A 22,137-nucleotide genomic window follows, 5' to 3' on the forward strand; every position below is an offset into this window, starting at 1 on the left:
GTCATCACTTTCTTGCAGATGCAGGCAGATTAAATCCGTGCCAGAGCGCCCCATACCAGGTGAGGGGGTTCCTGCATTAAGGTCCGTCACCTTTTGTGTTTGCAGAGCAAGTGTAAATGGTTTCTGTGTTACAGCATTGTTCTTTGTCTTTGTTCTTAGGAGGTAAAGCCAGATCTCAGCAGTCAAGGTCAAGTGAATGAGGTAAGAAGTCACTGGTGGAAAGAACCACTTGTTATGCCTTGGGTGCCAAGTTCTGGTACAGCTCTAAGCATCCATTGTCATTTGTGTGTTTTAGATGTTCTGCTTGTATTACATCAAAACCTCTCGCTGACCGGCCGACAGACCCAGCTTGCTGCCCTGGTGAGCCCTCCAGAAGCATTACGGGACTCCGCAACAAAGCCTTTACCTTCTCCATGTGAAGGCACCGTCTGGGAAGCCTTCGGCAGCGGCCAAGTAGTTGCAGTGAGTTGTGGAGGGAGGGAGGATTGAGGGCCCCCTCAAGTTTCGGCAGTGTTGCATCACCTTGTCTCCTCTTAACCCCAGTATACCCTGTGACAATGGCGATGGCATTGGCCTTGGAGCTTGGCCAAAGCGTGCAGCCCGAGGACCCCAGCCTTTTTAGGAGATGGTGAGTGGCAGAATTGACAGGTTTTGGCTGAGGTGCCGCTAAGTTCATGCACTGATGTCTGTTTCGTTTTGTTTATTGTAGTTTGCCAAGAGATAACCAGCCCGATGAAGGCATGAGCTTCCTGCATGGTGAGGTGGCCTTCTTTTGCACCCGAGGCAGATTGACATCCTCAGACATCCAAGCGATAAGTCGAGACCTGTGTCCCACAGAGGGAGTGAAAGCTGGGTGTTAAGTTGGGACTCACCGGGAGATATTTTTGAGTCAGATTTGGAGGTGGGGATACCCAAGAAGGGACCCCTTAGGCCCCAGAAAGCTTAAGTCTTGCTTTTGACTACAGTGCCGAGGTGCGCAGGGCAGAGCAGGCCTGGTACACGTCACACGTCTATTGTGCGTTCTCTGTCTTTTGTGCCTCTTGTGTCACAGGTCTTTTGCCTTAGCCCTTTGAGATGCTTATTGCAAATGCTGGGCATTATTCTTAGCATCTCTGTTCTTGGTGTTCCTCAGTGCGTTGCCGATACCATTGATCCTTTGACTCGTGAGCTTGGAGGTGCATCAAAACCACGTCTCTCTTCAGTGTCGTTGAGTCGGGTGTCTTTTCAGGTCTTGTTCTGAGCTGCATCGACAGCTGTGCACTGCAATGATCCATTATAGAGGATGAGGACTTTTAAGAATGTGAAGCTAGCTAGAGGATTCCACCCGTCCAATTCTTGGGCATCCATCTTTGCGGTTCTTGGAATAAGCCCTTCTGTTATCATCCTCTTCTGCCAGGGTTCTTGCAGCCTCGTTGGCTCACCGTCGGTCTCGCCGCGGTCATCTCATTTCTCATTTGCTTGGTCCTTGTGATTGTCTAGCCCAGAGTTCTCTCTCCTTGTTGTGTCCCCTTGTTTGTCATCTTCTGTGTCACGGGTGCCTGAGTGGGTTTGGCCCAGAGCTGCTCTGCCCTGCAGCATACTGTGGAGTATGGGTGTAATAGGACGAGGCCTGGGGATGTGGAATTTGTGGTGTAGGTTGTAGCTTGGCCTCAAGATGGTATTCCTAGACTCATACAGGATGGCTGGAGCTGTGAAGTTCTCATGCAGCTCTTTGACTTTTGTCTTCGCTTTCTTGCAGATGCAGACGGATTAAATCTGCGGCAGAGCGCCCCATACTGGGTGAGGGGGTTCCCGCAGGAAGGTCGGTCACTGTTTGTCTTTGCAGGGCAAGCATAAATGGTGGCTGTGTTACAGCATTATTCTTTCTTTGTTCTTAGGCGGTGAAGCTAGATCTCAGCAGTCAAGGTCAAGTGAACGAGGTAAGAAGTCACTGGTGGAAAGAACCACTTGTTATTTCTTGGGTGCCAAGTTCTGGTACAGCTCTAAGCATCCATTGTCATTTGTGTGTTTCAGGCGGTCCCCTTGTATTACACTGAAACCCCTCACCGACTGGCTGAGGGACCTGGCTTGCTGCCCTCATGAGTCCTCTGCAAGTATCATGGGACTCTGCGATGAAGCCTTTACATTTTCCATGTGAAGGTACCGTCTTGGTAGCCTTCAGCAATGGCCGATGAGTTGCAGCATGTCAGGGAGGGAGGAGGAACGAGGGTCCACTCAAGTTTCAGCAATGCTGTATACCTCGTCTCCACTCAACCCCGGTATACCCTGCGATGATGTCGTCGGCCTTGGAGCGCGGCCAGAGCGTGCGGCCTGAGGACCCAGGCTCTCTTAGTAGACAGTGAGTAGTGGAATTGTTGGGTTTTGGCTGACATGCCACTAAGCTCATATACTGATGTTTGGTTGTCTTTATTGTAGCTAACTGAGAGAAAGCAGCCTGGCAATGGCAGCTGCTTCTGGGACAGCGAGAGGCGGCCTTTTTTGCGCCCCAGAAAGATTCACATCCCCAGACGTCTGAGAGATAAGTTGAGGGATATGACCCACGGAGGGAATGAAAGCAGGGTGTCGGGTCGGGGCTTGCTGGGAGGGAGTTTTGAGTCAGCTTTGGAGATGGGGATATCCAAGAAGGGGCCCCTTAGCCCACATAATGGGAAAGCCTCACATTTGATCGCAATGCTGAGGTGCGCAGGGCAGAGCAATCGCAGTGCATGTTGCGTCACTTGTCTATTGTGCATGCCGTGTCTTTTGGGCATCTTGTGTCACAGGTCTTTTGCCTTAGCCCTTTGATGTGCTTGCAGTCATGCTTTTCGCCGAGAGTTCTCTCTTTGTTGCATCCCCTTGATTGTCGTCTCCTGTGTCACGGGTGCCTGCATGGAATGGCCCAGAGCTGCTCTGCCCTGCTGCATACCCTAGCATATCAATGTAACAGAACAAGGCCCAAGGCCTTTAAATTTGTAATGTAGGGTGCAGTTTGTCCTCTAGATGATATTTCTAGATTGTCAGAAGATGGCTGGAGCTGTGAAGTTCTCATGCAGCCCTTTGACTTTTGTCATCACTTTCTTGCAGATGCAGGCAGATTAAATCTGTGGCAGAGCGCCCCATACCAGGTGAGGGGGTTTCCTGCCGGAAGGTCAGTCACCGTTTGTTTGCGGGGCAAGTGTAGTTGGTGGCTGTGTTACAGCATTGTTCTTTGTCTTTGTTTTTAGGAGGTAATGCCAGATCTCAGCAGTCAAAGTCAAGTTAGTGAGGTAAGTGGTGACCGGTGTACTGAACCGGTTGTTATTGTTTCGATGCCAAGTTCTGTCACTCTAAGCTTTAAGCATCCATTATCATTTGTGTGCTTTAGGCAGTCCCCATGTATTATGGTGAAACTCCTTGCCAACTGGCTGATGGACCTGGCTCGCCGCTGTCGTTAGCCCGCCGGAAGTATTACAGGACTCCTTGACAAAGCCTTTACCTTTTCCATTTGAACGTGCCGTCCAGGTTGCCTTCGGCAACGGCCAGGTAGTTGCAGTGAGTTGCGGAGGGAGGGAGGAGCGAGGGCCCACTCAAGTTTCGGCAGTGCCGCATCACCTCCTCTCCTCTTAACCCAGGTATACTCTGTGACGATGACGGTGGCGTTGGCCTCAGAGCGTGGCCAAAGCGTGCGGCCTGAGGAGGCCAGCCTTTTTAGGAGACGGTGAGTGGCAGAATTGACAGGTTTTGGCTGAGGTGCCACTAAGTTCATGCACTGATGTTTGTCTGGTTTTCTTTATTGTAGCTGACTAAGAGAGAACCAGCCCGGTGAAGGCACGAGCTTCCCGCATGGTGATGCAGCCTTCTTTTGCACCCGAGGCAGATTGACATCCCCAGACATCCAAGAGATAAGTTGAGACCTGTGACCCACAGTAGGGGTGAAAGCGGGGTATTGAGTTGGGCCTCACCAGGAGGTATTTTTGAGTCAGATTTGGAGGTGGGGATACCCAAGAAGGGGCCCCTTAGGCCCCATAAAGCTTAAGTCTTGCTTTTGATCACAGTGCCGAGGTGCGCAGGGCAGAGCAGGCCTGGTACATGTCACGTGTCTATTGTGCGTTCTCTGTCTTTTGTGCATCTCATGTCACAGGTCTTTTGCCTTAGCCCTTTGAGATGCTTATCGCAAACGCTGGGCATTATTCTTAGCGTCTCTGTTCTTGGTGCTCCTCAGTGTGGTGCCGATACCATTGATCCTTTGACTCGTGAGCTTGTTGGTGCATCAGGATCACGTCTCTCTTCAGCGACGTTGAGTCGGGTGTCTTTTCAGGTCTTGTTCTGAGCTGCATTGTCAGCTGTGCACTGCAATGATCCATTATAGAGGATGAAGGCTTGTAAGAATGTGAAGATAGCTAGAGGATTCCACCCGTCCAGTTCTCGGGCATCCATCTTTGCGGTTCTTGGAATAAGCCCTTCTGTTATCATCCTCCTCTGCCAGGGTTCTTGCAGCCTTGTTGGCTCACCATCGGTCTCGCCGTGGTCATCTCATTCCTTATTTGCTCGGTCCTTGTGATCATCTAGCCTAGAGTTTTCTCTCCTTGTTGTGTCCCCTTGTTTGTCATCTCCTGTGTCACGGGTGCCTGAGTGGGTTTGGCCCAGAGCTGCTCTGCCCTGCAGCATACTGTGGAGTATGGGTGTAATAGGACAAGGCCTGGGGATGTGGAATTTGTGGTGTAGGTTGTAGCTTGGTCTCAGGATGGTATTCCTAGACTCATACAGGATGGCTGGAGCTGTGAAGTTCTCATGCAGCTCTTTGACTTTTGTCATCACTTTCTTGCAGATGCAGACGGATTAAATCTGCGGCAGAGCGCCCCATACCGTGTGAGGGGGTTCCCACATGAAGGTCGGTCACTGTTTGTCTTTGCAGGGCAAACATAAATGGTGGCTGTGTTATAGGCTTGTTCTTTGTCTTTGTTCTTAGGAGGTAAAGCCAGATCTCAGCAGTCAAGGTCAAGTGAATGAGGTAAGAAGTCACTGGTGGAAAGAACCACTTGTTATGCCTTGGGTGCCAAGTTCTGGTACAGCTCTAAGCATCCATTGTCATTTGTGTGTTTTCAGGTAGTCCCCTTGTATTACACCAAACTCCTCGCTGACTGGCTGACAGACTTGTCTTGCCGCCCTACTGAGTCCTCCGCAAGTATCACGGGACTCTGCGATGAAGCCTTTACCTTTTCCATGCGAAGGTACCATCCCGGTAGCCTTTGGCGACGGCCGAGGAGTTGCGGCAAGTCGGGGTGGGGGGGGGGGGGGGGGCGAGGGTCCGCTCAAGTTTCCGCAGTCCCGCATCACCTCCTCTCCTCTTAACTCAGGTATACCCTGCGATGACGGTATCGGCCTCGGGGCGCGGCCAAAGCGTGGGGCCCAAGGACCCCGGCCTTCTTAGGAGACGGTGAGTAGTGGAACTGTTGGGGGCTTGGCCAATGTGCCACGAAGTTCCTGTACTGATGTTTGGTTTTCTTTATTGTAGCCGTCTAAAAGACAAAAGCCCGGCGATGGTAGGAGCTTCCAGGATGGTGAGGCGGTCTTCTTTTGCGTCCCAGGTGGATTCACATCTCAGGACGTCTGAGAGATAAGTCAAGGGGATTAAAGCGGAGTATCGAGTCGGGCCTTGCCGGGAGGGATTTTTGCGTCAGCTTTGGAGATGGGGATACCCAAGAAGGGACGCCTTAGCCTGCATAAAGTGAAAGTCTCACATTTGATGACAATGCTGAGGTGCGCAGGGCAGAGCAATCCGAGTGCATGTTGTGTCACTTGTCTGTAGTGCATGCCATGTCTTTTGGGCGTCTTGTGTCACAGGTCTTTTGCCTTAGCCCTTTGATGTGCTTGCAGTCATGCTTTCCACCCTGAGTTCTCTCTCCTTGTTGTATCCTCTCGTTTGTCATCTCCTCTGTCATGGGTGCCTGCATGGGTTTGGCCCAGAGCTGCTCTGCCCTGCTGCATACCCTGGCATATCGGTGTAATAGAACAAGGCTTGGGGACTTGAAATTTGTAATGTAGGGTGCAGTTTGTCCTGTAGTTGATATTTCTAGATTGTCACAAGATGGCTGGAGCTGTGAAGTTCTCATGCAGCCCTTTGACTTTTGTCATCACTTTCTTGCAGATGCAGACGGATTAAATCCGTGGCAGAGCGCCCCATGCCGGGTGAGGGGGTTCCCACCTGAAGGTCGGTCACTGTTTGTCTTTGCAGGGCGAACATAAATGGTGGCCGTGTTACAGGATTGTTCTTTGTCTTTGTTCTTAGGAGGTAAAGCCAGATCTCAGCAGTCAAGGTCAAGTGAATGAGGTAAGAAGTCATTGGTGGAAAGAACCACATGTTATTCCTTGGGTGCCAAGTTCTGATACAGCTCTAAGCATCCATTATCATTTGTGTGTTTCAGGCCGTCCCACCGTCTTATGCCGTACTCCTCACCGACCGGCCGACGGACCTGTCTCGCTGCCCTCGTTAGTACTCTGTGAGTATCATGGGACTCTGTGACGAAGCCTTTACCTTTTCCATGTGAGGGTACCCTCCAGGTTGCCTTTGGCAATGGCCGAGAAGTTGCAATACGTTGGGGAGGGAGGGAGGGGGAGCGTGGGTCTGCTCAAGTTTTAGCAATGCTACATCACCTCGTCTCCACTCAACTCAGCTATACCCTACAACGATGGTGTTGGCCTTGGAGCGCGGCCAGAGCGTGCGGCCTGAGGACTCCAGCCTTTTTAGGAGACGGTGAGTGGCAGAATTGATGGGTTTTGGCTGAGGTGCCACTAAGCTCATGCACTGATGTTTGTTTGGTTTTGTTTATTGTAGCTGACTAAGAGATAACCAGCCTGGTGAAGGCACCAGCTGCCTGCATGGTGAGGCGGCCGCCTTTTGCACCCGAGGCAGATTGACATCCCCAGATATCCAAGAGGTAAGTCGAGACCTGTGACCCACAGTAGGGGTGAAAGCAGGGTGTCGAGTTGGCACTCACCGGAGATATTTTTGAGTCAGATTTGGAGGTGGGGATACCCAAGAAGGGACCCCTTAGGACCCATAAAGCTTAAGTCTTGCTTTTGATCACAGTGCCAAGGTGCGCAGGGCAGAGCAGTCCCGGTACATGTCATGTGTCTATTGTGCGTTCTTTGTCTTTTGTGCATCTCATGTCACAGGTCTTTTGCCTTAGTCCTTTGAGGTGCCAAGCATGTACCTTTTCACTTTGCGGGTATTGTCCAGGCCCCCTCCAGAGTCGGATGAAGATTTGAGGTGCGCCAGGGCAGCAGTGTAGAGGAGCCCTGGGGATTAATCTTCTGGAGGGTGATAGTCACGTTTTCTGTTTTGTCGTCTTAGGTACCATGAGCCAGTGTGGAGCCGAAGTTTGGAAACGGCCAGTAAGTGATTAGCCTTTGCAGTTACGAGGGAGGGGGGCGTTGCACAAGGGGTCATTTTTGGGACGTCTCATCGCAGTCTGAAGTTTCTTTCTGAATTTTTGCAGCCTCCAAAGCAGACTACAGGGACTGTACTGATGTCCACAGCGCCCACGTGTTCTTTTCTGTCGAGGATGGATTTTTTCCTCTCGTCTCTGAAAGCTAAGTGTTGGGACTCATGGTTGGGAGAAGGGAAAAACCTTTGGAATCACAGGAGGCAATCTGAAGTTAGCTTAGAGGAGAGGGCTGTAGTGGGATGGGCCCCTTGGAAGTAAAGGGAGAGGGTTTCTCCTTAGCATCACCTGACCCTTTGCCGGGCAGAGCAGTTCCATACCCATGTTTTTGCAAGCTTTGTGCTTTGAGTCTTGATGTCATTGCAGATCTTTTTGCCTGAGGAGCCTGCCTTTGGGTCCGGAGCGGTTGCCCAGCAGTCATCACCTCTTTCTCTAGGCCTACTGAACTTCTTGAGCATCCTCTTAACAGCTTTGGCACTAACTTCTCGTAAGGAGTTGTTTCACTGTCACGTGCTATTGCCATAGAGCCGTCTTTCCTTTGGCATCATCACTTTCTGGCTCATCTTGCAGCAGGAATCTTGGGTCCATCAGGTGAAACTGCTGGGCAGTTTTAACTTCTCTCTGTGTTATGTAGTTTGTGTCCATCCTCTTCTGTGTCCTAGGGCTTTGTTATGTCTTGATGCTTTATCGGCATTGTTCTGGGCCGTGTTGGCAGCGGGGGGGGGGGTCTCTCCTTGTGTACTTTCCCAGATTGGGCTTATTCCAGCATCTTTACATTTTTACTTTTTGAGACCAGAGGAAGTGCAGGAGATGTTCTCATCCATCTTCCTTCTCACTTTTGGTAGTGCCTTCTGTTCACATCCTATTCCCTTAGATTTCTATATGGAGCATATTAGACCCTCCTCACATGACCGCGGTAGTTCTGTAGGTTTTGTTGCCTTAAAGCATATCGGGCTCAAGAATTAATCTTCCAGAGAGTTATCTCAAGCCGTCGTGTCGTCTTTGCTTATATTCGGCGCACCACCTTGTCCATGTGCTCTTTGCAGTTGGAGCTGCCCTGCCCTGGCAGGGTAATGGTTAAGAAGAACAGTTATAAAACTTAAAGGTTCATATCTTTTCTATGGGGTTTTGGGTAGAAAATTTATGGGCCTAGCGTGGAGATAACTCCTAGCCTTCGGCCCCTCACTGACCGCCTCATGTTGTCTCTCAGGTCCCTGAGGTGGCTTTGGATCTCTGTGGTCACTGATGCTACCAATTTTCCCAGAATCTACCGTTTGATGTCGAGGAGCAGCAGCTGGAAGATGTGCTGAAGCATCTTCATCCGTAGAGTTTTTTGAGTAAGGGCTGCAGAACAAAGGAAGCAGGAAGCTGAAGAGTGTGTGACTGTGTGTGTCTGTGAGAGTTGTCTGTCTTTCTACTTCTGTCTGCCTGTGAGAGCATGTGTGTTGATGGGTTCTAATGTTGTATGTGAGATTTTTGCCTTTCAGGTTTTTCAACACATTTTTAAATTTTGAATTAAAAAAACCCCAGCCAGGTTTGTTCCCCCCCCCCCCCCAGGTTTTTTTTCCTTTGGTCCTGGCCGGTCTGCGAGGCGATGTTCATCGCCAAGGTTTGGGTGCGGACCGTGCCGGTGATGGGGTTTTGTGAGGGAGGATGATTTGGAGGCTCCTGGGAACCACATTCCCATAGAGCGCCGAGGGTTAGTGGAGCGGTCAAGATGAGAGCAAGGGTGGGTTTGTGTGTAAGCTAAAGGAGGTGTGGGTGGTGGATGACTGTTATGTTCTCTACATGTTGCTGTTTTGGGTTTCTTATAACAATAAAAGAAAATGTAATAAACTTTCCAGAAACAGTAGCATTGTTTTATTGCATTGATATGTATTTGGCTTGCATTGCCCTGTATTGTTCTGTATTGGTGTTTGCCACTGAATTTCCATGTATTGCTCTGTGTGTAAATTGGACTTTTGCCAGCATGTATATGGATTGTATTCGTACTTGTGTTTGTATATGTTATTTCCACATTTTGCTGAAGTGTAAATAAAAAAATTCAATGAAGAAAGAAGTTCCAAAGAACTCGCTCAGAACAGGGAAAGAAGAGAAAGCGCACAGACTTTCAATGCAGTACTCTAAAACCGGTGAGAGATTTAGTCTCTGTCGGAGCAAAAGCTCCTCTGGACTCAGGCCCAGAGGGAAGCCAAAGCACGGGGATTGAATTTAAACCTTTGGACAGGCTGAGATACATGAAGCCACACCAAAGTGAAATAGAAACATAGATTTTTAACTTCAGTAGAAATATATGCTAAGTGCCTTCAACATTAAAAAGCTGTAGCAGAGACCTTAAACACAGTTCTTGCTGCAGCAGTGTTACCTTTTCACAGAATTCTTTACTTTAGACAAAATATAGATAGAATTACACTGTTCATATTTTTTAGATAGACTGTTCACATAAACAATAAGAGCCGATAGAAACTGCATACGCAAATCTGTGTAATACCTATGTAGTACTTGTGTAAGGCTTACGACTGTTAGAATCAGGCCAGGATAGGTTAAGAGAAACTAGAATCGTGTATTAATCTTATTGGTCAGTTAACAAATATAATCCACACTTCTGTAAGAAAAAATATAGAGTGTATAGTACATTGTATAGAGTGCATCAAGTATAGTGTGTATAGTATATAAAGCATATAGAACATATAGAAGAGGCTGTTTTTGCCTGCTGTTGCTGCTTGGCTTTGTCATGTAGCCCCCTCTGAACTCTGCCTTCAAGAAAACTATGAGACTATGAAATAAAGAACTTAGCAGAACAGCAGCCTCCTCTGCTCCGTTACCCCGGTCCGAGAAGGAAGGGTACCCCGTCAAAAGCTCAACAAGTCTCGTATATCAAATCTCAAAAGTCACATGCATACTTATGGAACACTTTCTAGTTTAAAAAAATATTTCAAAAACCAACCCTGACAGTTTACCTGCACCTGGCATCAACTATCTATTATCTATGGAAAGGAAAGCCCAGTGCCTCAGCGTGTCAGGTGCAGACAATGAGCCGTCCAGGGAAGGAGCAGCAAATCCTTTCTGCACCTGCCCTCACACTTGGACTGGCAACAACCCCAGGTGTGAGCCGTGAGAATGATGAGGGGGCAGAGCAGCCCCAGGTGTGAGCTGTGACGGTGAGGAGAGGGCGGCTCCTGCCGGGGCCTGTTTTAGGAGGGGTTACCTCAGCTCACTTTTGCAGGGCTATGTTGGAGGAGAGGGGCTTACGGTGAGGTCCTGGGGGGGTCTCTCACGAAAGGACGGTGAGAGCATCTCACAGGGTCTGGGGGAGCACTCGGATGCAGTTAGATGCGGAGCATTGCCAAAGGAGGCGCCAGGCAGCTGCAGCTAAGCAGGTGAGCCGGTGCGTGGGTTTGCGGGGGGGGTTCTTTCTATTTTTCCCTTCCGATTTCATCTTGCCAGTCCCTCCCCCCGTGCCCTCAGAAAAAAATGGGGATTACGAGAACAAAAGGAGTTTAAATGGAGGGAAGAAACTCCTCCTTCATTATTGTCTGTGTTTGAACGAGGGGATCCCCCTTCCATTTTAAATGGAAGGGGAAAGCACAGATGTTACCATTTTATGGGTTTGAATTGAGGGTAACCCCTCCATTTTCATCAACCTAAGTTCTAAATTGAGGGGGAAGCCCTGCTGCCCCTGCTTTTTGAGGGTTTTAATGAAGGTAAAAATCGCCCTTTCCCCATCATTTGAGAGAGTTGAGGAAAACTCCTCTCTTTCTGATATCTTAGACCATTAAATAGAAAGGGAGAACACATTTATTTACCATTGTATTGGTTTGAATTGAGGTGAACACCCCCCGTTGCCTCAGTTTCAGGGGTTAAATTGAAAGAAACTCCGGCTTTTCCAGCACTTGAAAGGTTTGAATCGGAGCGTGCCACCGCATTTGAGGTCGCTTCCGGCCATGCCCCGGCACCGAATGTCTCGCGCGGGAGCACTCCCGGCCCCTGGGGAATTTCTAAGGAGGAGTGGGAATTTGGGGGCTGGGCCGCCGACAGGGACCGACGGAGCCGCGCCGGTCCGAGCCGCGCGGAGCCGAGGTGAGCGCCGCCGGGCCGGCCGGCGGGAGATGCGGCACGGAGCCGCGCCGCCCCGGGTCGTCCCGCCCGCTCCGTGCCGTCCGTGCGCGGGGCTCGGGCGCCGCCGGCTCCCCTTCGGTCAGGCGCCGGTGCCGGTGCCGTTCGGCAGGCGCCGGGGGCGGGCGGGGGTCTCCCGGCGCGGGACCGCCCCCGCCTGCCGGAGGAGGCGCTTTCGTGCCGCGAGCCGCGCGCCGCCGGGTCCCCCTCGGCCCGGCGCCGGGGGCGGGAGGGGTCTCCCGGTGTGGGGCCGCCCCCGCCTGCCGGAGGAGCCGCTTCCGTGCCGCGAGCCGCGCTGCGCCCGGTTCCGGGAGCGCGGGGCCGTCCCCGGGCGGCGAGTGCCGCCGGTTCCGTGGGTCGCGTGGCTTTTCCGGTCCCCTCGCACCGTGGAACAGCGCCAGCCCGGAGCGAGTCCCAGCAAGGGGCACTGTAGCACGCTTGCGGCTTGTCCGCTTCATAGTTTGCTTGCAAAAAGCCACCGAAAGGAACAATGGGAAAAAAACCAACCCCGATCTCCCAGGCTTTTTATCCAGGAGCTTAATTGGTATTGCTCTTTAACTGAGCCACGGCTTTAAATAATGAATGATTTAGCAGCCTCTGAGATAATCCTTGTCCCCTCTATCTTGACAAGATTAAGTTGAATTTGGCCTCTTAGGTTGTGTTTTTAGCATCTGCTGTCTGAACTAACATTTGCTGTCTCCCACTAGTTAACTTGTGCTTACATGAGTTAGTTATTGACTGCCCCTTCTTCAATCCCCCCCTTTTCTTTGGGTATTTGTAATTCTTTACAAATCTTGCATGTCTTTAAAGTAAGAACCCTTCTCTATCTTAGTTCTAAGTTTATGCTTGTGCCATGGAGCATAGGCATCTCGATTCCAGGTACATAATATCATACAACAGTAACTACTAATACAAACACTAAGTAACAATGCAATAACACAAATAGCTATTACAAACAATTGTTTAAGCCGGGTAAGTTGGGTAACCATGCTGTAAGTTTGTCTCATACCTCCTCAAACCTTCAAGAACTGTAATCTAAGGTGATCTGATGCAATGTTCGCTTTGGATAAATAATTTTAACAGTTTTCTGGGTATGATTATGAGACCCTTTATCCTAGCCCACCCATCTGTGCTCATTTGTCCCTTGTCTTCTTGTATCCAATTTAAATCATCAGTGTCATATGGTGGTTTGTTTTTTTTTTTTTTTTTTTTTTAAACTTATAAGGATGCTAGAAGGAATTAGAGCTAGGGCTTGGATCTGAACCCCACTGGCCACTGCCTTTGCTGTTTTGTCTGCCATAGCATTTCCCAGTTCAGGGATAGTGTTACCCTGGGACTGTCCCTTACAATGCATTATAGCCACTTTTGAAGGTTTTACCACTGCTTCCAGTAACTGTACAATTTCAGTAGCGTGCTTGATTTCTTCTGTGAGGTTAATAAACCCCTTTCTTTCCAGATAGCCCTGTGAGTGTGTACCACCCCAAAAGTATACCTCGACTCAGTCCAAATGTTGATAGGTTTTTCTTCGGCCAATGCCAAGGCTCGAGTTAGGGCTATTATTTCAGCCTTTTGAGCTGATGTCCCCACAGGTAACGGTTTTGCCTCAATGACAGCGTCTGTGGTTGTAGCTGCATACCCAGCAAGCCGCTTACCATTCTTGACGTAACCGCTCCCATCGGTGAACCAGTTTGCTGCATTTTCTAGCAGAGAGTCCTTTAGGTCCAGCCAGCCGGAGTAAACCGCCTCCACGGTTTTGATGCAGTCATGTCTTACAGGCTCCTCAGCAGCCTTGCCCTGGAGGTAAGCTGCTGGGTTTAAAACGTTAGTTACTTGGATACTCACATCCCTCAATTCTGCCAGGACAGCCTGGTATTTGAGAAAGCGAGATGGGGTTAACCGGTGATTTTCTTTCTGTGTGAGCACTGCTGACACCATGTGAGGGACAAAAACAGTTATATGCTGTCCCAGTGTGAACTTGCGAGCTTCTTCTATGTTCAGGATCACGGCTGCCACTGCATGCAGGCAGGCGGGCCCTCCTTGGCTGACCACGTCCAGCTGCTTGGAGAAATAAGCCACCGGCCTTTTGTACGGTCCCAGCTTCTGTGCCAAAAGTCCCAGTGCCAGTCCTTGTCTCTCATGTGAAAACAACAGAAAAGGTTTAGTGACATCTAGTATGCCCAGTGCTAGAGCTTGCATCAACTCACGTTTCAGAGTTACAAATGCATTATTAGTCTCTGGTGTCCAGCATAGGTGAGTTCCCCCAGTCTCTTTTAGGAGTTGGTATAAAGGTTTCACAGTGAGTCTATAGTTGTAGATCCATAATCTACACCATCCTGTCATTCCCAGAAAAGTTCTCAGTTCTTTGGTTCTTCAGTTGGCCAGGGCATTTGACAAATTGCCTCCTTCCTGTTGTCTCTCAAGGCTCTCTCCCCTCCTGCCAGTTCATACCCCAGATATGTAACATTGTGGAGGACTAGCTGAGCCTTTTCAGGAGAGACTCTATGTCCACTTAGTCTCAGAAAATTTAAAAGACTTACAGTCCAGTTCTTGCAGTCTTCACAGGTCCTTGTTGTTATCAATAGATCATCGATGTACTGCAAGAGCGTACCTCCCCTTTCCCAAGCGGCGGCGTCCAGGCTTCCAGTTCCTCGGCTAATTGATCTCCAAATATCACGGGTCTATTTTTGAATCCTTGTGGCAATACAGTCCACGTAAGCTGGCTTTTTCTCCCTGTTCTGGGGTTTTCCCATTCAAAGGCAAAAATTTCCTGACTGCTTTCACCTAATGGCAGACAAAAGAAAACATCCTTTAAATCTAAAACTGAAAACCACACTCAGTCACTTTGTAATTTTTTGAGTAACGTGTCCTCAGGTCCTGAACTAATCAATAACTTCCATTTGGCTTTTGTACTGGTAGAATTGGGGTATTGCAGGAAGATCTACAGTCTCTCAACAACTTCTGATCAATAAATTTACTAATTATTGGTTCCATTCCTACTCATGCTTCATGCCTTAGTGGATATTATTTAACTGACACTGGTTGTACCCCTTCCAGTAGTTCAATAATCACTGGGGGAGCCCGTTTTGATCTCCCTGGAATTTCAACATCTCTTACTAATGGGATCATCTGATTTGTTATTTTACTATCTATGGGTATTTCTCTCAGTCTTGTTTGTTTGGTCGGTTGTTTTTGTTTTGTTTTGTTTTTTTTCCTAGGCCTGAGTTGGTCAAAGAATGGGTTTTCCCTTTATCTAATCTTAGTGGTTTAACTTACACTTTAAAGTCCTAGTCAGGTATCTTCAGGAGGCTTCTTTGGTTGTAGCTTCTTTATACAGTTTTTGTTATAATAATATTCTTACTCTGCTGTATACTTCTATACATTATAAAGGATTAGTTTTTATGATACAAAACTAACACACAAAACATTTTCATACAAAATATTCTCATGCAAACATATCTTTACATCAGGGCTATGCTCTGTTTTCCAGGAGACAGATTATAGCACTCTTGTCATTTAATCTTGACACAAACTACAAACTGTGGCTTTATTTTTGGTGGGATTAAAAATGAAATGAATTCTCTTTCAAACTTAAGGTTTTTTTTTCTTTTTACCTCAAGTAGCCTTTTTTCTTTTGTGAATAAATTGCCTTCATCCCATTCTGCACCTACAACTGACATTGCAGAATGTGCTATAAATAGGAGGGGTGAGGAAAAGTTAAAACATCCTCTTAAGACATGGCATGAGATTGAACAGCACTTTAGTTTGAGAGCTGGTAGAAGGCTTTTCTGTATCCCTCCTGGTTTAGGAAGGGGGATTCAATCATTTCTCATGTAGCATTTGCTTGTGTTTTGTCAAGATTCTTTAATTCACTAATTAGAAAATCCAAAAAATTTAGCCAGATTATAATAATTTTGAAGCTTTCTGAGGCAGAACCGGGAGGGTTAGTCCATATTTGTAGGATTTCAAATATGTATAAATTCTTATACCAACTCTCAGGATAATATTGGTTGAAACAAATTATACATCCATAAGACCTGAGCCACACCATTTTTCAGTAAAAAGACAAAACAAGTTAGACAAAAATTAAACTCAAGAATATGTAGAATGCTTTAACTACTATTTGATCTGTCACTTGCAATGAAAACACTAACAAATTACAAACATTAACCAACTGACAATGCAAGCAATTATGGTGACACTTTCAATTTCATTGGTTTTCACACAGCTCCATCTCATGTGTTGGTAGATTCCTATAAAAGAAAAGTGAAAATTTGGCCCACTAGACCGATTATTAAAAAAGAAGTAAAACTTTATAGGGCTAACACAAAGTGACAGCGAAGCAACGGTTATCACATTTAGGTGTGATTTTGCTGCTTGCAGTTTCCTTGCTCTCAAACTGCTGGCTTTATCTTTGATGTCGGGACATTTGACATTCCTAGAAAAGAGAAAAGAAACAAACTTCCCCCCAAAAAATATGTCTGAGTGAAACAAGAGTTTAATTGCATTAACTTATTCAAGTGGAGTTTTAGTTTTTATTCTATGAAGTGCTTGTCGCACCACTTTTGTTGTCTCCCACAGGTTTTCGGTGGGGTTTCTTCCAATTGATTCTTCAGCGGAGGGAGCGAGACTGCTTTTAAAAGTTTTGCAAGAGTCGCAGTCTGTGAATCAGGCATTTGAGTCGCCTTTTTTTTTTTAAATAACCAATCACATTTTTAGTAATCAATCATCTTTTAGTAACCAATTGTTCCTTATCTCAATATTTTTTTTTTTTTACCAAGTCCACCCCAGGAGTAGAGAGGTGACTAACAAATTAACCAAGGAAGGACAGCAAAACATTCTCCCCATAGGTTTCTTTACAGCCCCCGCAGATGAGGCTGCATGACAAATACCTGGGCCTGCACAGGGACAACACCATCCCCACAAGGCAGCAGCTGCAGAATTGGCCGCAGGATTAGAATCTGCCAATTCTAGTTCTCCACAATAAACCACAGACCGGTGGCAGGGGAGGGTTCCCCACAAGATAGGAGCTCCGGATTCACCTCAGAACCGAAACCTGCCAATTTTGGCTTTTCACAACAAAACACAAAAGGCACAGGGGCACGGGTCCCCTCCAAACAGGAGCCTTTCAGCTCTGCACAAGCACCACCTAACAGGAGCCTCGCAGCCCCGCACAAAACACCAAGCAGAAAAGGGAACTAAACACCCAAACCTATTAACCACAATGTCCACAATTCTTACAACCTCTGCCATCACCTTTGCCATTGCTTTTGCCTTTTCCTCATCTCTTCTTCCATACGCTTGCTGTACTTTTCTAACCAGCTCCTCTCAAATTTCTCACTATTCTCTGCCACTCTCCCCTTTAACATTATCTGCACTTTCCTTTTCTGCCAAGTTCTTTATTCCTGCTCTTTCTAGTCTGATACCAAGCTCGCTCCTCTGGCAGCTTGGACACCACCCACTCCATCTAGTAGAAATACAATACCACTTTCTCTCACAATTAATACATGCACACAAAGACAAGCTTTAGAACCGTTTTCTCACACTTAACACGGGATTTCAAAAGGGAAATCAGATGGAGCTATATCAGAAAGGCGTTGGGGGTCTGCATGTTTTCAATTCAATAGCTAAAATCTTTCTCCTCTAAAATCCACCCCCTTTGGACAGTAAGGTTGAATTCCAAACCGACAGTTTATGTGATTTATGCTCATTCGCTCTTTGCCAATCGCTTCGCTTTCCTCCGGTCGAGCCCGTCGCCGGGGTACGGAACCGCAGATAGAGCCTCTCACTCGCTTTGTACTTTGACAGCACGTCTCATCCACTCTCACTCACACAGCAGCAGAATAGCAACAGACAAAACAAAAATAGCAGTACAATAGCACACGCCAGTGGGGTCCAGCCCCTTAAAGGTACCTTTCCCAGTGGGGTCCAACCCCTTAAAAGTACTTTTTTTTCTTGCCCAGGACTAATTTTGGGAGACCCAGTCTTCTTCGGGACTTTCAACCCACCCTCAGGGACTCGAACCCTGGACCTGCAGGTATTTCTGTGTTTAAAAGGAATAGCAAATACCTTAATTTGGTGCAGATGGTCCTTGTCCGCCCCCGCCGCGAGCCAAAGGACAGCCGAGCTCCCCCTGAAAATTCAGGGTCGCGACCGGGAGGTCCGCTTACCCCTGGATCCGGCAGCCGGGCAGAGAGGGTCCCATCTCGGGGCACCAGATGAATCGCGCCGCAGCCGGGCCAGGAGATTGGCTTGAAACTGGGGGTCACGAATTGGTCTGGATTTGATGATTCTGCATGAGATGTCATGGAAATGAAACTCTTGGATATTTCTGAGACGTACCTGGGGACACTCCAGGCGGTTTCATGTCTCAGCCATACCCAGAGTGACACAGGCTTCTGAGCTGCACTGAAATAACTGAATTGTAAATAAGTAAATTTACTTACCCAATTCCCTTTGGTCCCAGTGGAGACCTTCACAACAAGAGACAATTACTTGTAATTAGTTTCTTGGCTGTGCAGCTATAAAAACTCCCTGAGACTCCCTGAAACTTTGTCCTTGGAATTTAAGTCAGTCCTTCTGACTGGTGTATCCAAACTAAAACTGTTCCCAAACCCTGTTTTTGCAGACCCAGGAAACTCGGGAGATTCTGCACTTTCACTACACCACCTGGCCCGACTTTGGGGTCCCAGAGTCGCCGGCCTCGTTCCCGAATTTCCCGTTCAAGGTGCGGGAGTCGGGCTCGCCGAGCCCCGGGCACGGCCCGGTCGTGGTGCACTGCAGCGCTGGCATCGGGAGGTCGGGCACCTTCTGCCCGGTGGACACCTGTCTGCTGCTGGTAAGGGCCACCTGCAGGGCCACCTCTCCTGCACAGGCACCTTCAGGGGAGCTTTGGTGCAGCCTTAAAGGAGCTGGAGCAGGGGCTGGAGGGGTTCCCTGTGATTTCCTGTTGTTTTACTCTGCTGTTTTGGGAGTGTATTCCAAGGCAGGTCTCATTCCTAAGTGGCCATTTTGAGTTAGGGGAAGAAAAGTCTCCAGTTTTCAGAGTGATTCGCAAAGACAGGCTTTGCTTTCAGGGAAAGCAGCATTTTTGAGGCCCAGTGTTTTCCCCTGTGTGTTTTTGGAGACCCAGTAAAGAGCCGTTGATACCAATTGTATGTGAGTTCATTCGTTCTGTAATGTGGAGGGTGGTGTGAAGGCCTTACCACAAAGTGAGTCATTGTAGTGAACCTCATCAGAGCAGAAAACACGTTTCACGTTTTTATCTGCAGATGGACAAACGGAAAGACCCTTCTTCCGTGGACGTTAAGCAGGTTCTCCTGGAAATGAGGAAGTACAGGATGGGGCTCATCCAGACTGCAGATCAGCTCCGGTTCTCCTACTTAGCTGTTATTGAAGGGGCAAAATTCATCATGGGAGATGCTTCAATGCAAGTAAGTGCTCCTGGCAGCTCCCAGGGAACTGCAGCAAGTGGGTGGAAGGAACAGGATGGAAAGAAGCTTCAAACGTGGTGCTTGCTTCAGCTTCAGTACATGTTTATGTTATGGGGCTTTTAGGTACAGTGCTTTACAATCTGTCACAACCTAAAGTGCTGCGTTTTATTTATTTCCACAAGTACCTGTGATGTAGCAGGTGCCTCCTGTGCTTTCCAGCACAGTGACTGGGGTGGAGCTGCTGCATCAGCCTCCCCTGACATTTCAGACAGTACAAGTTTTCTAATATGCCTGAAGTTTAAGTGTCATGATTAAATTAATCAGGGTTTTTTATGGTAAGCAGAACTCTAGCAAAATAGATTTTATTTTGTGCTGCTTAGGTTTTTTAGAAGCAGATGGGAATTTCTTGCTTTTATGGCCAATATGTTTTGTGTAGTGGATGTAGCTTGGGCTTGGAGTTCTTGTGTTTTTCTTGCCTTTTTTTCAATTCTGCCAAGCCTCCAGATCTGTGTAATTCCCTTGCCAAACTATCCTCCTCCCCAACAGTGCAGCGCTTGTTCCCTTACACCTTTAGTTCATTGTGGAAAGCATTTATTTCAGTGAACAAATGTTGTTGTGGCAGGTGCAGCGAAAAGCAGAAGAATTCTCGGTAAGTTCATCTCGGAGACCTCAAGTGCCGGCCAAAACCTCGCCGCATTCTGCCGTGACGCCACCGAGGGAGGAAAGAGCGTGAGGTGCAAAGCCCCGAGCAGAGCGGTAGGAAACGGAAGGACCGAAGAGTCGGGCTAGGTACGGATTTAAACCGGGCCAGGTATAGGAACTGCAGAGCAGGAAGAGTCATTTAGCTGGAATTAATTTGTTTCAGGAAGCGTCTCATCATATAGTCTGTAATTTAACAGTTCCCATGCCAGGAACTGTTAATCGTAGCGGAAGACAGCAAACGAAGCCTAGAGACTCGACCGGGATGCCCCAGGTCCCTGCCAGGCGCAGATTACAAAAAACCAAACCCCGAGGTTACAAAAACAGTAAAAGCTCATCATACAATACACAGGGAAAAAAAAAAAAGCCTACAAATACACCAAAAAAACAGCCTACAGAAAAATTTTGTTCTTTGTTTTGTTTGTTATTTGTCTGGTATTTTGGAACAAAATACCAGAATAACCTAGTTCAAAATCATAGAAACCCAAATTTCAAAATACCAGAAAAACAGTTTCAAACAACCACAATACCCAGTTCCAAAATATTAAAATAGCCTAGTTTCAAAATACCAGAACACCACGTTCAGAGGTAGCAAAGTAACCCAGTTTCAAATTGCCAGAACACGTTCAGAAATACCAAAGTAACCCAGTTACAAATTACCAAGTTCCAAAATACCAAAGTTACCCGGTTTCCAAATATCAGAATACCAGGTTCCAAAATACCAAACTAATTCCATTTCAAAACAACAGAATATCAAGTTCCAAAATATCAAAATGACCCCGTTTCCAAATATCAAATTGTAAAATACCGATTTTCAGATGTCTTGTACAGGCAGGATTCCCAAACCCACAAAAATGCAGTATTGTCAAAATGGGATCTGTGCTACCAAAATGGGTATTTTCTCCTCTGAAAAGCTTTCCCATAATGACCATCAATAGATGCATTTTTTTAAATTGTACAGCCAGATGTACAATAAGACTTTTACTTCAAAAAGCCAACACTCGTAGTAGTTTTCTGCTTAGATCGTGTCCGCAAGCATCGGCATTTGGGCCGGAGAGCTGCGGGTGGGATCAAGGGATAGAGTAAACCCTCTCCCTGCAGATACACGAGGAAAGACCGAGTAGCAGGGAAAGGGAGTATTTATAAACAATATCAATATTTCACCAAAATTCAGGGCGGACCGGCGACGGGGGCGCTCGGGTTCGGTCCGGGCCTGCCGGGATGGGCCATAAACGACCCGGCCAAACCCTCGACCCCCTCGAGGAACACGTCAAACACTTCAAAGGAAACGGAAGTCAGTAACAATTATGGAAGAGCCATTACCGGTAATCGCTTGCGATCGGCAGGGAATTTCCTCGGTAAGTACAAGCCTAGGACATAGGGAATTTTGGAGGCGGGATCCCAATTTTGGCCACGTGCACCCGGACGAGAAGGCCGGTCCTTTTCCACGGAAAGGAAAGCCCCACACCCCGGCATTTCGGGGGCGGACGACGGCCCACGTAGGGGAGGGAGCGACCGGCAGGACCTTTCTCCGCCTCATCCCCCCGCTCCGAGGTGCGGCAGCACCGAGCGCGACCGGCGTGGATGAGGAGGGGGCGGCTCTGCCAGAGGTCGCTTTCAGAGGGTTCCCGAGGCACACCTACACGGGGAGCTGCCGGTCGAGAGGGGCCAACGGAGGCGTCCCGAGAGACGCTTCGGGAACAACGGTCGCAGCGCTCCGCAGGAGCCGGGGAGCGGCCGGATGCACCCGGGTAAGGAGCATCGCTTCAAGAAAACACCCAGGGAAAAGCTCTCGTGCCAAGGGGCAGCACCTGAGCGGGCAGGGCAGTATGTGAGGTCCCTTTCATCTCCCCCTTTTCCATCATTGTAAGGTTTAAATTGAGGGGGAAGCCCAGTTCTCCCTCCTTTCTAAGGGTTTGAATTGAGGAAAAATCCCCCTTTTTCCAGCACCAGAGAGTTTTAAAGTGAGGAAAACCCCTCTTTTCCCAATAGGTTAGGGGATTAAATTGAAGGGGAGAAGCCATTAATTTGCCATTGTATCGGTTCAAGTGGAGGCAACTCCCGCCCGTTCCCTCATTTTAAAGACTTCAGTCAAAGAAAGCTCTCCCTTTTTGAGCATTTTAAGGATTTAAATTGCATCTCAGGGTGCTCCTACCCAAGCCCCGGTACCGAACGTCATACGGGAGCGAGCCCCGCACGGACGTAACCCTAATAGCAGCTAGGAGGGTATTAAGAAGTCTTATTTTTATTTATAATGTATATAGCCTTAATTAGAGGTCCCAAGGAGAGTTACATCGTTAATAAAATTACTATTCTTCTCTACCCTACTAAGCCACAGGTGGAGTACTACTCAGTAATTACTAGGGAATAATTATGCAACTTAACAACAAATTACCTAGCTGAGTTCCCAAAACACAAAGTTTGATTTCTTACCGGCCGGCCACCCTTTTGCTCAATATAAAAGCAAAAAAAGAAAGCATCGTCGTTTC

At 48.0% G+C, this 22,137-nt stretch overlaps 1 protein-coding gene and 2 long non-coding RNA genes across 7 annotated transcripts; all 3 read left to right on the top strand.

Annotated features, from left to right (window-relative positions):
- Positions 1–6,114: 6,114 nt before the first annotated feature.
- Positions 6,115–7,552, top strand: LOC138116370 (uncharacterized). Of its 4 annotated transcripts, none has more exons than XR_011154123.1 (8): positions 6,115–6,169; positions 6,248–6,289; positions 6,384–6,502; positions 6,633–6,712; positions 6,794–6,896; positions 7,135–7,228; positions 7,313–7,353; positions 7,458–7,552. It is a non-coding gene; the product is annotated as an uncharacterized lncRNA (long non-coding RNA). The 4 variants fall into 4 exon arrangements; XR_011154121.1 differs by having other exon boundaries at positions 6,384–6,458; XR_011154124.1 differs by having other exon boundaries at positions 6,384–6,447.
- A 23-nt stretch (positions 7,553–7,575) lies between these two features.
- On the top strand, positions 7,576–8,952 carry LOC138116371 (uncharacterized). Its single transcript, XR_011154125.1, has 3 exons — positions 7,576–7,994; positions 8,378–8,508; positions 8,614–8,952. It is a non-coding gene; the product is annotated as an uncharacterized lncRNA (long non-coding RNA).
- A 1,621-nt stretch (positions 8,953–10,573) lies between these two features.
- On the top strand, positions 10,574–20,606 carry LOC138116499 (tyrosine-protein phosphatase non-receptor type 1-like). Of its 2 annotated transcripts, XM_069025874.1 has the most exons (6): positions 10,574–10,783; positions 11,255–11,483; positions 17,480–17,553; positions 18,145–18,354; positions 18,788–18,949; positions 19,572–20,606. In XM_069025874.1, the coding sequence occupies exons 2-6, from the start codon at positions 11,348–11,350 to the stop codon at positions 19,680–19,682; spliced, it is 693 nt and encodes a 230-aa protein (XP_068881975.1). In that variant the 5' UTR covers positions 10,574–10,783; positions 11,255–11,347; the 3' UTR covers positions 19,683–20,606. The 2 variants fall into 2 exon arrangements, 1 of the variants encoding a protein (XP_068881975.1); XR_011154177.1 differs by lacking the exons at positions 11,255–11,483; positions 18,788–18,949; positions 19,572–20,606 and having other exon boundaries at positions 10,592–10,783; positions 18,145–18,157.
- The last annotated feature ends 1,531 nt before the right edge of the window (positions 20,607–22,137 follow it).

This window comes from Aphelocoma coerulescens, chromosome 10, assembly GCF_041296385.1.
Source record: "Aphelocoma coerulescens isolate FSJ_1873_10779 chromosome 10, UR_Acoe_1.0, whole genome shotgun sequence".
Lineage (NCBI taxonomy): Eukaryota > Metazoa > Chordata > Aves > Passeriformes > Corvidae > Aphelocoma > Aphelocoma coerulescens.